Source organism: Clupea harengus, chromosome 3 (assembly GCF_900700415.2).
Source record: "Clupea harengus chromosome 3, Ch_v2.0.2, whole genome shotgun sequence".
NCBI lineage: Eukaryota > Metazoa > Chordata > Actinopteri > Clupeiformes > Clupeidae > Clupea > Clupea harengus.
The window spans coordinates 15,903,006-15,921,701 of record NC_045154.1 but is presented as its reverse complement, the minus strand read 5'-3'; the positions used below and the strand labels follow the sequence as shown (position 1 = coordinate 15,921,701).

At 48.0% G+C, this 18,696-nt stretch overlaps 1 protein-coding gene across 2 annotated transcripts in view; it reads right to left on the bottom strand.

The window, feature by feature from the left end:
• Positions 1-152: 152 nt before the first annotated feature.
• Positions 153-18,696, bottom strand: part of myo5ab (myosin VAb) — a 31,567-nt gene continuing 13,023 nt past the window's right edge. Inside the window, exons 16-40 of one of the 2 annotated variants that reach the window (XM_031564725.2) lie at positions 17,701-17,798; positions 17,338-17,424; positions 16,896-17,004; positions 16,599-16,810; positions 16,017-16,173; positions 14,974-15,213; positions 14,322-14,570; positions 13,423-13,513; positions 13,071-13,204; positions 12,598-12,714; positions 12,149-12,286; positions 11,494-11,550; positions 10,984-11,208; positions 10,130-10,164; positions 9,878-9,958; positions 7,212-7,410; positions 6,407-6,500; positions 5,817-5,936; positions 5,414-5,568; positions 4,721-4,810; positions 3,022-3,172; positions 2,566-2,854; positions 1,872-2,043; positions 1,017-1,097; positions 153-511 (exon numbers count right to left, since the gene is read on the bottom strand). In XM_031564725.2, coding sequence (XP_031420585.1) covers positions 359-511; positions 1,017-1,097; positions 1,872-2,043; positions 2,566-2,854; positions 3,022-3,172; positions 4,721-4,810; positions 5,414-5,568; positions 5,817-5,936; positions 6,407-6,500; positions 7,212-7,410; positions 9,878-9,958; positions 10,130-10,164; positions 10,984-11,208; positions 11,494-11,550; positions 12,149-12,286; positions 12,598-12,714; positions 13,071-13,204; positions 13,423-13,513; positions 14,322-14,570; positions 14,974-15,213; positions 16,017-16,173; positions 16,599-16,810; positions 16,896-17,004; positions 17,338-17,424; positions 17,701-17,798 — 3,534 coding nt within the window. In that variant the 3' untranslated portion in view covers positions 153-358. The remainder of the gene's footprint in view (positions 512-1,016; positions 1,098-1,871; positions 2,044-2,565; positions 2,855-3,021; positions 3,173-4,720; positions 4,811-5,413; positions 5,569-5,816; positions 5,937-6,406; positions 6,501-7,211; positions 7,411-9,877; positions 9,959-10,129; positions 10,165-10,983; positions 11,209-11,493; positions 11,551-12,148; positions 12,287-12,597; positions 12,715-13,070; positions 13,205-13,422; positions 13,514-14,321; positions 14,571-14,973; positions 15,214-16,016; positions 16,174-16,598; positions 16,811-16,895; positions 17,005-17,337; positions 17,425-17,700; positions 17,799-18,696) is intronic. The other variant, XM_031564726.2, reaches the window with a different exon arrangement.

Sequence of the window (18,696 nt, the reverse complement as noted above, 5' to 3'; positions counted from 1 at the left end):
CAGTATTTTATAGACCTTAATACTTTTAACAATATTACATTGAAGTTACATGCCTCACATCCTCAATGTGAAGCACAGAGGACCACTACACCAGTGTAGAGAAACACAAACAACAAACCATTGGAAACCTATTTCAGTGAATATAATACTAAACTCCACACACTCCAAGCATCTCAACACACCTGTACACACGTATCTGCACAGTTTTAAAAACACACACCTGTGACGTAACCCTGAATGCTGATAAACCACTGAATAGATTCAGATTTACTGAATATACACCTGATATGGCCCATAGATGGTGTGTAAGTGTGTGTATATATATATAAGTGTGTATGTATGTCGATTGTGTGTGTCTTCACACTCGTGTGAGGAAGCCCAGGCTGAGGCTGCTGGGAATCTGAATGGTTTCCAGGGCAACAGGGGAGGGTATAAAGGGGAAGGTGACGGGGAAGATGTTCTTGGTGTCCATGAGGAGCTGAGAAGACTCCTTACGGTTCTTCAGACAAGCCTGAGACGAGAGGAGACGGGAGGAGGAGAAGAGAGGAACAGAGAAGAGAGAATAGAGGAGAAGAGAGAGGAAGTCACATACATATTCTATACAAGAGAATACACACTCTGAGTCTAAATAAACAGTATATTTACTAAGTGCATGAGCTACACATGCTAAGTGCATGGGCAACACACGCTAAGTGCATGAGCTACACACGCTAAGTGCATGAGCTACACACGCTAAGTGCATGAGCAACACACGCTAAGTGCATGAGCAACACACGCTAAGTGCATGAGCAACACACGCTAAGTGCATGAGCTACACACGCTAAGTGCATGAGCAACACACGCTAAGTGCATGAGCAACACACGCTAAGTGCATGAGCAACACACGCATTGCAAAGCGCAGATCCCGTATGGGCTTTTACAAACCTTCCCATAGCAGTGAAGACACACTGAATACCAGGAAGCCAAAGCTTCCCTTACTTACCAACCCCAACCCCAACCCTAACCCCAACCCTTACCTCAATGGCCTTTATAAAAGAAGAGGTGACTCTCTGCTCAAACTCATTCATAGGAGTATACAGGTTGAGAATTTTGACAATCTGTAAGGATGAAGAAGTCACATGATTAATGGTGTGTGTGTGTGTTAGTTAGGGCCAGTAACTGTGTGTGTGTGTGTGTGTTGGTGAGGGCCAATAACCATGTGTGTATGTGTATGTGTGTGTTAGTGAGGGCCCATAAAGATGTGTCTGTGTAAGAGTTAGCGTTGGCTCCCACACACACAGTGATGAGGTCATAATATGTTGACACATATACACGACACAAATCAAACTCAATCCAGTGTGGTCACTATGAGGTGACACCCAACAGTGACTGTGTACACACACACACACACACACACACACACACACACACACACACACCTGTACAGCAGTGAGAGCAGTGCACATAGAGGCGATAGCCTCGGCATCCACACACACACACACACACACACACACCTGTACAGCAGTGAGAGCAGTGCACACAGAGGCGATGGCCTCTACATCCACTCACACGCACGCGCACACACACACACACACACCTGTACAGCAGTAAGAGCAGTGCACATAGAGGTGATAGCCTCGGCATCCACACACACACACACACACACACACACACACACATCTGTACAGCAGCGAGAGCAGTGCACATGGAGGCGATGGCCTCTACATCCACTCACACACACACACCTGTACAGCAGTAAGAGCAGTGCACATAGAGGCGATAGCCTCGGCATCCACACACACACACACACACACACACACACACACACACACACACACACACACACACACACACACACACACACACACACACACACACACACACACACACACCTGTACAGCAGTAAGAGCAGTGCACATAGAGGCGATGGCCTCGGCATCCTCCTGTGATTTCTTCTTGATCTGCAGCAGCTGGGCAGCCTGGATCAGAGGCTCCAGCATCTCTCTGGCCCCGCAGCTCAGACCGTTATCCTGCAGCCAGTCCTCCAACTGACACACGTTATACCTGCACACACACACACACACACACAAATATATATGCATACATGCATACACATGCACACACACATCCAGACAGAGACAGCATTATAACAGCAATGTAGTACAAAAATGGGGCAATGCTATCCTTGACTGTACCCTGCTGAGGATCAGCCAGGCAGCCCCCAGCCCCCCCCCCCCCCTTCCCAACCTGTGGCGAGTACCTTTACTCCAGTAGCACCTGTCCTTGTGTAACAGTGCCCCTGATCTACAGGCATATCATGCCCCTCTGTGGTGAGTACCTGATCTAGACATATAGCGCCCCCCGGTGGCGAGTACCTGATCTGCAGGCCTTTGCTCCAGGAGCACCTGTCCTTAGCTAACAATGTCCTCTGTGGTGAGTTCCTGATCTGCAGGCATATCTCGCTCCCCTGTGGTGAGTATCTGAGCTACAGACATATCATGCCCACCTGTGGCTGTTACCTGATCTGCAGGCCTTTGCTCCAGGAGCAAATATCCTTGTGTAACAGTGCCCCCCTGTGGCTATTACCTGATCTGCAGGCCTTTGCTCCAGGAGCACATGTCCTTGCGCAGCAGCAGGTTGTTGAGTGTGGCGGCACAGATGAAGTAGAACTGCTGCCTGACGACGAGGTGGAGCAGCTCGGGCGGCGTGCCGTGCTGCAGCAGCAACGCTTGGAAGCAGCTCAGCTGCCGCAGGATTGACTCCAGCGACACGCCACCGCCGCTCTCCTCAGTCACGCTGCACGTCCGCTTCCGCACGCCCGTCCCCTTCACACCAAGCACACCCGAGATCGAGTCCTGCTCCAGCATCCCCGGCACTGCAAACAGAGAGGGAGGGAGAGGGAAAGAAACGTTCTACTTGTTTCACGTGGTATGCATAAACATATCGCCATATTTGCTGCAGTCTGTGGTGCAGGGTGTGCATATGCAATGTGCTCTGATCCCTCACTCTCTCTCTCTCTCCCTCACACACACACACACACACCGATCATGGGCTGCAGGGTGTCCTCCACACATCTGATGAGCTGCTGGTAGATCTGAATGGCCAGGACACGCAGTAATTGCCGGTAGTCCGCCAGGTCAAAGTTCACCAGACAGTGCTCCTTCTGCTGAGGGGTGTTGTACTTGGCATAAACCTGCAGGTGCACATGCACAGGTTCAGGTCAAACGTCCCCGTAAACGGGTACGGATCGGAACAATAAACCCCCTTTTAAAAAGTGGGGTACAGCTGTAGAGTTGGTCAGCTGTAGATGTTTGTCAGCTGGTGTAATAGAGTTGAAAATTTAGTTTGATATAGATAGAAGGTAGATGTTTGTAAGTGGGGGGGGATGTTGGTAAATAAGGAAGATGTTTGTAAATAAGGTAGGTGTTTGTAAATGAGGTTTGTGTTTGTAGATAAGGTACGTGTTTGTAAATAAGGTAGGTGTTTGTAAATAAGGTAGGTGTTTGTAAATAAGGTTGGTGTTTGTAAATAAGGTTGGTGTTTGTAGATAAGGTACGTGTTTGTAAATAAGGTAGGTGTTTGTAAATAAGGTTGGTGTTTGTAGATAAGGTAGGTGTTTGTAAATAAGGTTGGTGTTTGTAAATAAGGTTGGTGTTTGTAGATAAGGTACGTGTTTGTAAATAAGGTACGTGTTTGTAAATAAGGTTGGTGTTTGTAGATAAGGTACGTGTTTGTAAATAAGGTAGGTGTTTGTAAATGAGGTTTGTGTTTGTAGATAAGGTACGTGTTTGTAAATAAGGTAGGTGTTTGTAAATAAGGTAGGTGTTTGTAAATAAGGTTGGTGTTTGTAAATAAGGTTGGTGTTTGTAGATAAGGTACGTGTTTGTAAATAAGGTAGGTGTTTGTAAATAAGGTTGGTGTTTGTAGATAAGGTAGGTGTTTGTAAATAAGGTTGGTGTTTGTAAATAAGGTTGGTGTTTGTAGATAAGGTACGTGTTTGTAAATAAGGTACGTGTTTGTAAATAAGGTTGGTGTTTGTAGATAAGGTACGTGTTTGTAAATAAGGTACGTGTTTGTAAATAAGGTTGGTGTTTGTAGATAAGGTAGGTGTTTGTAAATAAGGTAGGTGTTTGTAAATAAGGTTGGTGTTTGTAGATAAGGTACGTGTTTGTAAATAAGGTAGGTGTTTGTAAATAAGGTAGGTGTTTGTAAATAAGGTTGGTGTTTGTAGATAAGGTACGTGTTTGTAAATAAGGTAGGTGTTTGTAAATAAGGTTGGTGTTTGTAAATAAGGTTGGTGTTTGTAGATAAGGTAGGTGTTTGTAAATAAGGTAGGTGTTTGTAAATAAGGTTGGTGTTTGTAGATAAGGTACGTGTTTGTAAATAAGGTACGTGTTTGTAAATAAGGTTGGTGTTTGTAGATAAGGTAGGTGTTTGTAAATAAGGTACGTGTTTGTAAATAAGGTTGGTGTTTGTAGATAAGGTAGGTGTTTGTAAATAAGGTAGGTGTTTGTAAATAAGGTTGGTGTTTGTAGATAAGGTACGTGTTTGTAAATAAGGTAGGTGTTTGTAAAAAAAGGTAGGTGTTTGTAGATAAGGTAGGTGTTTGTAAATAAGGTAGGTGTTTGTAAATAAGGTTGGTGTTTGTAGATAAGGTACGTGTTTGTAAATAAGGTAGGTGTTTGTAAATAAGGTAGGTGTTTGGGAGAAAAAGCGTGACGTTGAAGCATGTGCTGCTCACCTCCTCTCCGCTGTACTGCTCCAGGCAGTGCAGGAGGCGACACGTGTTAGCCAGCCAGAACGACACGTTCTCAAAGTTGTTTCCTTTTCTCTGACAAAAGGAGGGAGGAATGTTTAAACATGACCACCATGGATGACCTGACCAACAGCTCAAATATGCAGAGATCAGCTGCTCCATGTTGCCCTTGAGCAATAGTCCCCTACTTTAATAACTCCCCATAACCCCTAACTTCATGACTCCTTTCAACACTAGTTTCCTACCTTCATGACTCCTTTCAATACTAGTCCCCTACTTTAATAACTCCCCATAACCCCTAACTTCATGACTCCTTTCAACACTAGTTTCCTACCTTCATGACTCCTTTCAACACTAGTGCCCTACCTTCATGACTCCTTTCAATACTTGTGCCCTACCTTCATGACTACCTTCATGACTCCTTTCAACACTAGTGCCCAACCTTCATGACTCCTTTCAACACTAGTGCCCTAACTTCATGACTCCTTTCAACACTAGTGCCCTACCTTCATGACTCCTTTCAACACTAGTTTCCTACCTTCATGACTCCTTTCAATACTCGTGCCCTACCTTCATGACTCCTTTCAACACTTGTGCCCTACCTTCATGACTACCTTCATGACTCCTTTGAGCACTCGTGCCCTACCTTCATGACTCCTTTCAACACTAGTGCCCTACCTTCACGACTCCTTTGATGCTGTTGATGGTAGAGTTGAGTAGTTTGCTGGCGCGCTGGTCGTCATTGGCGAAGTCAGCGTGTCGGAGGCACATGAAGAGGATGTAGGCGGGCAGGTCAGGGATCATGCTGACAGCCACGCCGCGAGGACGCAGGTCTGCCAGAGAGAGGCAGCAGAGAGCAGGTTAGGAGCTCAGACACAGTGCAGTCCGTGAATGAGATTCAGCCACAGGAGAACTATAGGACTATAGGTCATTCACTCTGTAATCCTGAATATGTGTCTGTATGTGTGTGTGTGTATGTTTCTGTGTGTGGATGCGCACTCACACGTGTGTTCGTCCTGCCCCTGCAGTCATGCTTCTTATGTGTGTGTGTGTGTGTGTGTGTGTGTGTGTGTGTGTGTACCTGTGATGATGATCTTCAGTAGTTTGCTTTCGTCCTCCTTCCTGCAGACCAGCATGCCACTGCAGTCATGCTCCTTACGGGGAAGAGAAGCATTGGGAAGCCCATCCACAGAGCCCTCCACTACACACATACACACACAGAGAGAGAGAGAGAAAGGAACCATTGGCACAGCAGGCAGCCCAACCTCCATGTCCAACTGAGGTCATGAAGCATCTACGTGCTTTAAACGTGTGTTTATACAATGTGCTTTAGGAATAAATGTCGGTTTAATCTACATGCTTTAGGAATAAACACGTGTTTACTCTACGTGCTTGAAGAATAAACGTGTGTTTACACTATGTACTTTAGGAATAAACGTGTGTTTACTCTACCTGCTTGAAGAATAAACGTGTGTTTACACTATGTACTTTAGGAATAAACGTGTGTTTAGTCGAAATGCTTTAGAAATAAACATGTGTTTACTCTACGTGGTTTAGGAATAAACATGTGTTTACACTATGTACTTTAGGAATAAATGTGTGTTTAATCAAAATGCTTGAAGAATAATCATATGTTTACTCTACGTGCTTTAGAAATAAACGTGTGTTTACACTCTACGTCTCCAGCTCTCTTCATGTAGATCTTCATCTGCTTCTTCATCTTACGGAACACCTTGTCTTGTTTCTCCGCCTGCTCCATTAGCTCCTGAAGAAGAGGATGCCATTTCATACAGTTCAGAGAGTGTGTGTGTGTGTGTGTGTGTGTGTGTGTGTGTGTCTACCAGGTTGCGGTTGGTCAGTCTGTTGATCTCCTGCTGGGATGTGCGCATGTGGGCGTGTGTGTGTGTATTAGGCCGTCCACATCTGGCACTAACATACGTCTTGGATGATCCGATCACAAGTGAACAGCTCAAAGTATGTCAGTTCACACCTGGCCTTAGAATGCTTCTTCACACGTGTCGTGTTACCATTTATTTGCTCTATATGCAAATAAACATGTTCATAATCTATGTGAAAGCAAACAAGGAAGACAGCTGCGACTGTGGTAGTCCACACACACACACACACACACACACACCCCTCCCTACAGAAGTGGTAGCCATCAACGTATAATTGAAACCATAAACGCTGACCTCAGTGGCCTCCATGTTGAGGCTGGAGCTCTAAGGCTTGCATTGTGAACGCACACACACACACACACACACACACACACACACACACACACACACCCACACTAGAGCTCTAAGGCTTGCATTGTGAACGCACACCTATACATAGGTCCACATGTTGAGGCATGTTAATACCAGGTGTGAACAGGGCCTGTGTGTGTGTACCAGGTTGTGTTTGGTCAGTCTGTTGATCTCGTGCTGTAAACTGGCTAGGATACGTGTGTGTGTGTGTGTGTGTGTGTGTGTACCAGGTTGTTTGTGGTTAGTCTGCTGATCTCCTGCTGAAGGCTGGCTGCGATGCGTGCGTCCTGGGGGAGCTGGAGACTCTGTTTCAGGAGCTCCTGCTGAAGGTCTTTCTCCTCCAGCGCCCTCTGCAGGTCAACCCGCAGACTTGCAACCTCCTCAGCACTCCCCGGAGTCATAGACTGCAGCTGAGACAACAGCAACCTGAGAGAGAGAGAGAGGGAGGGAGGGAGGGAGGGAGGGAGAGAGAGTGAGAGAGAGAGAGAGAAAGAAAGAGCGAGAGAGAGAAAGAAAGAGAGAGAGCAGGAGAGAGAGATAGAGGGAGAGAGAGGGAGAGAGAGAGGGAGAGAGAGAGAGGGAGAAGGAGAGCGAGAAAGACGTGGAGAGGAAGAAATAACAGATGAAGAAGAAGCAGGAAGCTCCTCTCCAGCTGTGAGAGCGGCAGCACTCAGTGTGTTTACATGATGGTATAATTCGAATCTTTGCTTAGTCGGACTATGCTATCTTTCGGGGCAAGTGCTATTATCCCAATATACATGGCAGTGAATAAATCGAATCATTGGTCGAAAGCATGTCATATCCGATACGATAGGTTGCGCTGTTTTCATTACAACTAGTGGTGATACAGCCATTTCCGCTTGACCTCTTCACCACTACCAACAACAACAGTTGATTGAGCATGAATCGCGTCTGTTCATCGGTCCAGAAATGCGTGTTGCCTCTTGGGTTGTTTGTTTGTTTGTTTCTGCCGGGCCGATGTGTTTATAAGTTACATTATTCAAAGGTGAAAGATAAAAGGCGAGAGAAACGCATGCACATTCACACACACACGCGCGCGCAAATAATGGGTTACAGCCAAAACGCATTGCCCTTCTGCCAGTTGCATCAAATTGTTTTAGTACTTCTTCGCTGTCGATTTCCAAATCTGTGTGAATATTCATGAGAGCAAGTCCAGTCAGTCTTTTGTCAGTCCATCGTACTTCGTAAGATATGTCTTAAGACGCCCCATTGTACTGAATGACCGCTCAGCAGACGCTGTGGAAACGGGCAAATGTGCCGAACTTTCCAGGGCTTGATAAAGCTCACTGCATTTGGGCTGTAACTCATTTAGCTGTTTCCAGCTCTATATCTGCATCGTCAACGCTGGGCATTAGTTGTCCGTACTCCGATTTTATAGTTTCCCCATTGTAATAAATATGCGTTCATGATATTTTTCTATGACCGAGTTTGACAGGTATTGGTCAGGTAATAGCCGAGTGACAGCTGATTTGCTTTCTGATTTGACAGTACTTATTCGTGGGTTTTTTCAGCGCCAGATAACTGAACAAAACTAAACTCACGCGTGCCTCGCGGGCACAATACCAAATTTCATCATATTTGATAGAATGAAGGACAAATTAGTTGTGAATAGTATCACCGAGTTTGATAGGTATTGGTCAGGTAATAGCTGAGTGACAGCTGATTTGCTTTCTGATTTGACAGTACTTATTCGTGGGTTTTTTCAGCCCCAGATAACTGAACAAAACTAAACTCACGCGTGCCTCGCGGGCACAATACCAAATTTCATCATATTTGATAAAATGAAGGACAAATTAGTTGTGAATAGTATCACCGAGTTTGACAGGTATTGGTCAGGGGAGACGGCCCAGTGTTCCGAAAGCCAGATATTCCGAAATCTCAATATTCCGAAAAATAGTCCCCCTGGCAAAATCTAGAAATATTTTAAGTGGCAGAAAACACACACAGCATTTCGTTTGCACAGCAGAGCGGAGACGCTCACCGGGCTATCACGCATATAACCTTTCCTAGGCAATATTTGTTAACTTAGCCTACTCTGGTTTTGAATATGGGGTAGGCTACCACTCATGCGAAGGAAATCACCGGCAGATTGTCGCAGGACATTACGCAGATCTTGTCAAGCACTGACAAAGCATGCATGCGTTGGCAATGATAAAAATATTTTTGTATCATCGCGATGCAAATGCATGTGTGTATAATAATATTCTGAATTCAAGTTAATGCTTGTGAAATAAAGGCATTTATATGTTTATGATTGTGTGATTCATTGGGATGTGCATGTGGGCTATAGTGGTTCACGTTGGTGTACTCACAATTTCGGAACAGCGGGCTGTCGGAAAAATGGGCTTTCGGAACATTGCCATGGAACCTTGGTCAGGTAATAGCCGAGTGACAGCTGATTTGACAGTACTGCTGTTGTTTTAAGCAAATAAAATGTGGAACGTCCTTATACGTGTTTAAGGAGGGGTTGTAAAGGTGCTCATATCTTCAGACCTCTTCTGTTATGTTTGTTCATAATCAACAAGAATAAGCTTGTGAGACAGTCTGCAGGATATTCATAAAAAACCGTGTCATTAGTATGAACAGTTGAGACAACTTATCCCTCTTTCGTCTTCCGGGTCACGACCTGGCAGGGAGAGAGGAAGCATGCGCAAAGACGCAAAGTCCAGTTCCTTATCCAATTCACCGTTACATGCCGCAATAGTCGAACTATCAACTGGATCGGATCGAGTTATCCAGGGGTGTTAGTCCGACTATGTGCGGTCCGACTACGATCCGACTAAGGTGCTTACATGAAACGGATAATGCGATTTCAGTCTGACTAAGGCAGTTATTCGAATCCATGTAACCACGGTCACTGAGACCGACTCACCTGTTGGCCTCCTTCAGACCCTCATTGGCCATCCACAGCTCCCCATCCTCATTCAGCTCACTGAAGTCAAAGGTCGGGGATCTGGAGGTCACATGGCCGCGCACACACACACACACACACACACACACACACACACACACACAGTACAAGTAATGTTACAACACACACACACACACACACAGTAAAAGTACATGTTACAACACACACACACACACACACAGATTTAAAATGATGCCTTGACTGTGTGCTCACCTGCTGCTGTTGGCAGAGTCCCCGTCTGCCTCCTGCTGAGGAAACAGAGAAGAGCAAACATCATGAAGCACTTTCTGACTTTCTGTCCTGTACATGCAAACATGTCTCTGTCCTGTACATGCAAACATGTCTCATGTCTCCGTCCTGTACATGCAAACATGTCTCATGTCTCTGTCCTGTACATGCAAACATGTCTCATGTCTCCGTCCTGTACATGCAAACATGTCTCACGTCTCTGTCCTGTACATGCAAACATGTCTCACGTCTCTGTCCTGTACATGCAAACATGTCTCATGTCTCAGTCCTGTACATGCAAACATGTCTCATGTCTCTGTCCTGTACATGCAAACATGTCTCATGTCTCTGTCCTGTACATGCAAACATGTCTCATGTCTCCGTCCTGTACATGCAAACATGTCTCATGTCTCCGTCCTGTACATGCAAACATGTCTCATGTCTCCGTCCTGTACATGCAAACATGTCTCATGTCTCCGTCCTGTACATGCAAACATGTCTCATGTCTCTGTCCTGTACATGCAAACATGTCTCATGTCTCTGTCCTGTACATGCAAACATGCCTCATGTCTCTGTCCTGTACATGCAAACATGTCTCATGTCTCTGTCCTGTACATGCAAACATGCCTCATGTCTCAGTCCTGTACATGCAAACATCTCTCATGTCTCTGTCCTGTACATGCAAACATGCCTCATGTCTCAGTCCTGTACATGCAAACATGTCTCATGTCTCTGTCCTGTACATGAAAACATGTCTGAGTTCCACAATCACAAAGATTCACCGCCAAGGCTACAAATTAGCACCATACTGGCATGGGGGGGGGGGCGTTTAGCTGTACCTTATTTTTTGGGGCTTCCAGACCAACAAGCTGGGAGTGAAGAATCAGCACCTCCTCCTTGCGCAGATCCAGTTCCTCATTGGATGAGCGGAGCTGCTCCAGCAGCACGTTATAGGCCGGGGATCCCGGGACTGCCGTGCCGGAGCCAGCTGATTGGCTGAGAGCCTCCCGGAGCTCACTCAGGTCCCGCTTCAGCTTCCTGTTCGCAGACTCCAGCTCCTGACGCTGAACACAAACCAGAACCAAAACCTAAGACCAGACCCAGTCACCAAATCCTCATCCAACCCAGAACCTCCCGTAGACACCAGAACGTCAGACCACACTCTGATATCTAGGCCTATGCGACCCCATTAAACCAGAATGCAGTAAGACACTTGGAAGCATAATAAGCAGTGATCCAAATGACAGCAGTCTACAGGGAACAGCATCTCCTCCACTGTGTGTTATAGTCCCTGTGTGTGAGTCTCTTCCCCCAGCATCACCTCCACCTGAGCTCATTAACACCCTCACCTTCAGGGCCTCCTGGTCCAGCTCTGACAGCAGGGTCTTCTTAAATTCCTCTTCTTCCTTTTAGACACACACACACACACACATCAGATGCTGTATGCAAACTCCTCTCTCCTCCGATAACAGGGCCTAGTCTCAGACTGCATTGAGCTAACTTATGCAGTCATAACATGAGGCATTTTCCAATCACAGCCTCTAGGGGGAGACAGAGCGTGATTATTCATGCCAGTCAGGGTTGTGGTTGAGGGTTCAGCACTGCTTCCTGCATCTCTCACTGCTGTGCATACTCATGAAGCTAGGCAGCAATTTAAAAGCCTACTATACTCGGTCTGAGGCAAGAGTTTAAAGGCCTAGTCTAGAGTACCTGTACTCTGTCTAAGGCAAGAGTTTAAAGGCCTAGTCTAGAGTACCTGCAAACTGTGTGAAACTGTGTGAAACACAGGTTAGATGTCTGCTGTGGTGTACCTCAGCTCTGCTGGTGTGAAGCTGGAGTTTAAATGCCTAGTGTAGAGTACCTTGGTTCTGTCTGAAGCAGTTTAAAGGACTAGTCTAACGTAACTTGGTTCTGCTGATTTGAAGCTGCAGTTTAAAGGACTAGTGTGGGGTACCTTGGTTCTGCTTGTGTGAAGCTGGAGTTTAAAGGACTAGTATGGGGTACCTTGGTTCTGCTGGTGTGAAGCTGCTCATCTCTGGAGTCCAGCTCATTCTGCAGGGTGTGTTTGTCTCTCTCCAGCTCTGCCACTTTCCTCTGCAGCGTGAGCAGCAAAGACATGTCCCGACCAGTGGAGCTCCCGTCCTACACACACACACACACACACACACACACACACACACACGGGGCGTGTACATACCACTGATCCATTAGACTGAGAAACACATTCATGGCAGCAGAGACAGACATGAAGTACCAAATACCATGACAGAAAACAATTTTTAACTAGAATAAAATGTAGCAGGCATAACTCTAGTCTATTTACTGTAAGCAAAGTAATAATTCCACCCCATATTGATCGAAATGGATCATTTTCTCGCCCCCAGAGCTGAGCTGAGCTGAGCTGAGCTTAAACCTCAGATAGGTTCTCGTACCCCTCTACCCCGCCCCAGTACCTGTCTGCCCCGTCCTTCCTCTCCCTCTCCAAAGCCCGAGCTGAGGGTGCTGGTGCTTTCAGATGTCGCCAGGCTGCAGGCGGACTCCTTTTTCTGGTGAGACGCTTTGGCTGAACTCTGGTCACAGGACCACAGGGAGAGAGAAACAAACAGAGAGAGACAGAGGGGGGGGGGGGGGGGGGGGGGGGGGGGGGCATATATTAGTTCTTATTACTCACTTATTATCCCCTGTGTTGACTGGATGGATGGAGGGAGGAAGGGATGGAGGGAGGAATGGATGGAGGGAGGGAGGGAGGGATGGAGAGAAAGTTGGAGGGAGGGAGGGATGGATGGATAGAAAGATGGATGGATGGATGGATGGATGGAGGGAGGGAGGGATGGATGGATGGAGTGAGGGAGGGATGGAGGGAGGGAGGGAGGAATGGATGGATGGAGGGAGGGAGGGAGGGATGGTGCTGATGGTGTTGCTCCACCTCCTCCTTCAGATTGCTGTGGCGCTCCTCTAGCTTGTGTTGTTCTGAGAGAAGGTTCTGATAGCGACTGCGCTCCTCGTTCAGGTCCGACTGCAGCTGCCGAGTGTCCTCTTCATGAGCTTTGTCCAGCTCCTCTGAGAAACACAGAACATCATCAGGAAGAGCAGGGACACACACACACACACACACACACACACACACACACACACACACACACACACACACACACACACACACACACACAAGGGAGGGGGTCCAATACATCTCAAAGAGTATTCCCAATCAGATCAATTACAATAAGATCAAACCACATGACAAGGACCTTTGACCTTACAGGAAGCATAGTGCTTACCTGCGTTCCTTTCCTGTTCCAGGATCTGTCTGTTGAGCGCTTCCTTCTCACTCTTCAGGAGGACATTCTGCTTGTTCAGCTCAGCAACTCGCTGTCAACACATAAACACAATCAACACATAAACACCACCGCATCATATACACCACCGACACATAAACACCACCATCACATAAACACCACCGCATCATAAACACCACCATCACATAAACACCACCAACACATAAACACCACCGCATCATAAACACCACCATCACATAAACACCACCGACACATAAACACCACCGAATCATAAACACCACCGCATCATAAACACCACTGCATCATAAACACCACCATCACATAAACACCACCCACACATAAACACCACCGACACATAAACACCACCGCATCATATACACCACCAACACATAAACACCACCGCATCATATACACCACCGACACATAAACACCACCATCACATAAACACCACCGAATCATATGCACCACCGACACATAAACAGGGTTCATACAGATTTATATCAATACATCTCCATGACTTTTCCATGTCAGATTTTCATGACCATACATTCTCTTACACGACTGCTTAGACACGTAACATTAGAGGGTTGGGCACTAGAACTAGGTAGAGCGTTTCCATGTTTTCCATGACCGTATGACCGCTGCATAAACACCACGCAGTCATGAGCAGTGCAGAGGCCCACCTTACATTTACATTTACAATTAGTCATTTAGCAGACGCTTTTGTCCAAAGCGACGTACAAGGGAGAGAATAGTCAAGCTAAGAGCAATATAACCTGGTGTAACAATAAATACTACTTTACATAAGAAATATAACAAAATGAAATAAAAAAAGAAAAAGAAGTGCAGAAATGTAACTGCTGTAATTGCAAGTTACGCACCTGTTCCATGGCGGCCCTTTCTGCTCGAGCCTCCTGCTGCTCCTCCTGACGCTCCAGCGAGCGGCGCTCCAGCTCCTGCCTGCTGGCCTCTAGCTCCGCCTCCAGAGAGCTCACACGCTTCCGGTGGCTTCTGCTCTCCTCCTCCACCCCCTTCAGCCGCTCCAGCTGTCCAATCAAGTGCTCTCGCTCGGAGGCGTGGCTGGCTTCAAGCGTGTTCAGTCGCTCCCCGAGCACACGGTTCTCTTTGTGCTGTGGGACACCAGAGAGACGGTCAGTCAGTAAGTCACCAATCAGAGACCAGCGCTGCCACCCAATCACCAATCAGAGAGCAGCGCTGCCACCCAATCACCAATCAGAGAGCAGCGCTGCCACCCAATCACCAATCAGAGAGCAGCGCTGCCATCCAATCACCAATCAGAGAGCAGCGCTGCCTCCCAATCACCAATCAGAGAGCAGCGCTGCCACCCAATCAGCAATCAGAGAGCAGCGCTGTCACCCAATTACAGGTCAGAGGAGGAAGTGTAACTTCTGGACGTCATTAGTAAGATCATTCAATAGATCATTCATTTAGAGGTCATGTAATAATTTTGTACATCTTTCCTTACACTGTTGATGTGACCTTTCACCTTTGACCCCTCCCCCAGGACGGTACCTGCTCATCGATCCTGCGCTGGAGCTGCATGATCTTGTTCTCCATGCCGACGTTGAGATTCTTGAAGTGTTCCACAGAGCGGGCCTCGACCCGTAGCCTCTTCAGCTCCCGTCGGGCCAGCATGCGCCGCACGCAGCTCTGCAGCAGGACAACGGCCGCGCGCACACGCCGGTAACGCACCCGCGCACGCCACCCCTTCACCCAGCGCTGCAGCACGCGCACCTGCCGCTCGTACACCAGCTGAAGGGGGACAGAGAATGTGACATTAAAATACCCAAAGCAATTTACATCATAGACATGCTTTACATTTGATCAGCATGTTTGTTTTCCCCAGAAGTGAACCCATAACCTCAGAGTTGCTAGCACCTTGCTCAACCGATGGAGCTGCATGGCTAAAGACAAAAGAGCTTCAACACAGGGAGATGTCTTTTAATTTGAAATCTGGATAGAATCCTGAAATAGACTCCGACTCTGTTCCTTGAGGCTATTGGACACCCTCACACCTCTCAGAACCCCCATTCAGCTGCTAGTCCCGACCCTCACACCTCTCAGAACCACCATTCAGCTGCTAGTCCCGACCCTCACACCTCTCAGAACCCCCATTCAGCTGCTAGTCCCGACCCTCACACCTCTCAGAACCCTCATTTAGCTGCTAGTCCCGTTCAATGGGGTTCTCTGAGGCGCTGTGGCCAATTTACCTGCCTACATCTGAGCTTGGATACCTCCCATACTGCTCCTGAGGCTAACATCATCATCATCATCATCAACACCAGTCCTTCACCCAGTGCTGTGGCGCATACAGCTTGCTCTAACACCTATGCTAAGGACTGTCCCAATTTCCTCGATCTTTCACCATGATTACCATCAGTATCTTTCCAAATCTAGTGTAAGCGAACTGATCTTCATTATGATAATCCCAAGTGTATTTTTCCAGTGTTAATCTACTGGAGTGCACATTGAGCCCAGGTCTCTGGGGGGGGCGCTGTGGAGCGCCCTCTGGTGGAGAGCGAGTGCAAGCGCTTCTGTGGTGATGCGGCTCTTACCCGCTGGTACTCCTGCCTGGCAACGTAGCTCCTGTAGAGGCGCTGGAGCTGCAGGGCGGCTGCCCGCTGTTGATGGTACCTCTTCCGCGCTGCCCACCTGCGCTGGTACTTCTGGATGACCACTGCCGCTCTGGAGCGACGCAGGGACAGCGCCAAGCTGGGGGAGAGAGGGGAAGGAACGACCATGAGGCATGCAGCACTCAGACCAGTTCAGTCAGGGTTGGTCACACTGTAAACAACACACAATAATCAGCCCTACCAACAGGAACCATCCCTCCCAACAGGAACCATTCCTACTAACAGGAACCAACCCTCCCCACAACCATCCCTACCAACAGGAACCAGCCCTACTAACAGGAACCATCCCTCCCCACAACCATCCCTACCAACAGGAACCAGCCCTACTAACAGGAACCAACCCTCCCCAGTCCCCACAACCATCCCTACCAACAGGAACCAGCCCTACTAACAGGAACCATCCCTCCCCACAACCATCCCTACCAACAGGAACCAGACCCGCCTACAGGAACCAGACCCACCTACAGGAACCAGACCCGCCTACAGGAACCTGGCCACACTCACCGGCGCGCCTGGTGCCCCCTGACGTGTCTCTGGATGGTGATGGCGGCCCCCCGCATGCGCAGGTACTTCCTGCGGGCCAGCCAGCAGCGAATGGTCTTCTGGATACGTACACAGGCAGCCCGCAGCCTATGAGATCGCAGCTTCTCCAGGTACGCCACCTGGCCCGCCCGGAAGAAGATCTTGGACTTGCCAAACTGATATTTGTCCTCATCCTACGAGCAGAAGTGAGGAGAAGTGAGGAGAGATAAGAGTGATGATGAGGAGAAGGACTCATCTTTATCACCCACATTACTGTACCTGAACCAGCTGTGGAAGAACCTTCCTGCAAGCTAGTTTCCGATCGGGGAGAACGTCTGCCTGTTTCATGAGAACACGATACCGCGAGAAGAACTCCTGGTATGTCCACCTGTCACAACGACACAGTGAGCGTCAGAGCACAGGGCACAGGGCACAGGGCACACAGCAACAGCAAAACATCAGCTCTGCATGGGGGGTCAGGGTTAGGGTTGGTGACGAGGATGAGGAGGAGGAGGATTAATAGATGGGGGAGGGGAAGAGGAGGAGGAGGAGGAAGAGCAGGAGAGTAGGGACGGTTAGGGACGGTTAGGAGGAGAAGATGGGGGAGGAGAGGAGGAAGAAGAGGAGGAGAGTGGGTCATTAGGGACGGTTAGAAGGAGAAGATAGAGGAAGGGAGGAGGAAGATGAGGAGAGGGGGTCGTTAGGGACGGTTAGGAGGCACCTGGAGGGGAATCCAGCCGCTGAGATGCGGATCGTCTCCAGGACTCCACACGCTCGGAGTTGCTGCACCGCCCGCTCTGAGTCCAGGCTGATTGGACACAAACACGCACGCACACACACACACACACACACACACACACACACACACACACACACACACACACACACACACACACACACACACACACACACACACACACACACTATTTTGTCCTGAAATAACGTGATGTAGCATCCAGTTATAGCCATTACAGTATTATGGACCAGGATATAACACACAGAAATGTTTTTTTTTTAAGCGTTTTTGACATTTCTTCTTCCAGGATGGCTGATTTAGCGACAGGTGGCACACTCATGCACTTACGTGAAGGCTGCTTTGTGGTCATTGGGTTTGATACAGCGCACATAGTGGGCAGCTGTATCGTTCAGAGTCTCCATCAGTGAATGCAAAGAGTTCCGGAACTGGAGACAGAACACAGACTGAGAATGAGATGCATAGGGATAACATGAGCCTGGCACTTCCTGTTCCACTTCCACACACACACACACACACACACACACACCTTTAGCATTAATCCCAACGAAGGTTATCAGAAGCTCTCTTGCTGAGTAAATATTAGCAGCTTGGAGCCGCACACACACACACACACACACACAGACACTGATGTTGTCTCCCTCTGTGTGCCCAAAGTGATCTGCATGAAAAGGTCAGGCAGAAGCCAAACCCTCAAAGTTGTGTGTAAACACCATCAGTGTCACTGACCAGATAAAACAGCTTATTCAACAGCAGATGAACATGGGAAGGCCTGTGTGAGCATGTGTGTGTGTGTGTGTGCATGAGTGTGTGCGTCTGTGTGTGTGTGTGTGTGTGGTCAGGCCTGTGTGAGCATGTGGCCCTGGTGAGCCCTGTGTGTGTGCATGAGTGTGTGTGTGTGTGCATGACTGTGTGTGTGTGTGTGTGTGTGCGTCTGTGTGTGTGTGTGTGTATGTGTGTGTGTGTGTGTGTGTGTGTGTGTCAGGCCTGTGTAAGCATGTGGCCCTGTCGACCCTGTGTGTGTGCATAAGTGTGTGTGTGTGCATGAGTGTATGTGTGTGTCAGGCCTGTGTAAGCATGTGGCCCTGTCGGCCCTGTGTGTGTGCATAAGTGTGTGTGTGTGCATGAGTGTATGTGTGTGTCATGCCTGTGTAAGCATGTGGCCCTGTCGACCCTGTGTGTGTGCATGAGTGTGTGGGTGTGTGTCAGGCCTGTGTAAGCATGTGGCCCTGGAGGGCCCTGTGAAACGCCCATGGAAGTGTGTGTGTGAGAGGAGGAGAAAATACCTGCAGACGGCTCTCCTCCTGATGTGTGTGTGCGTGTGTG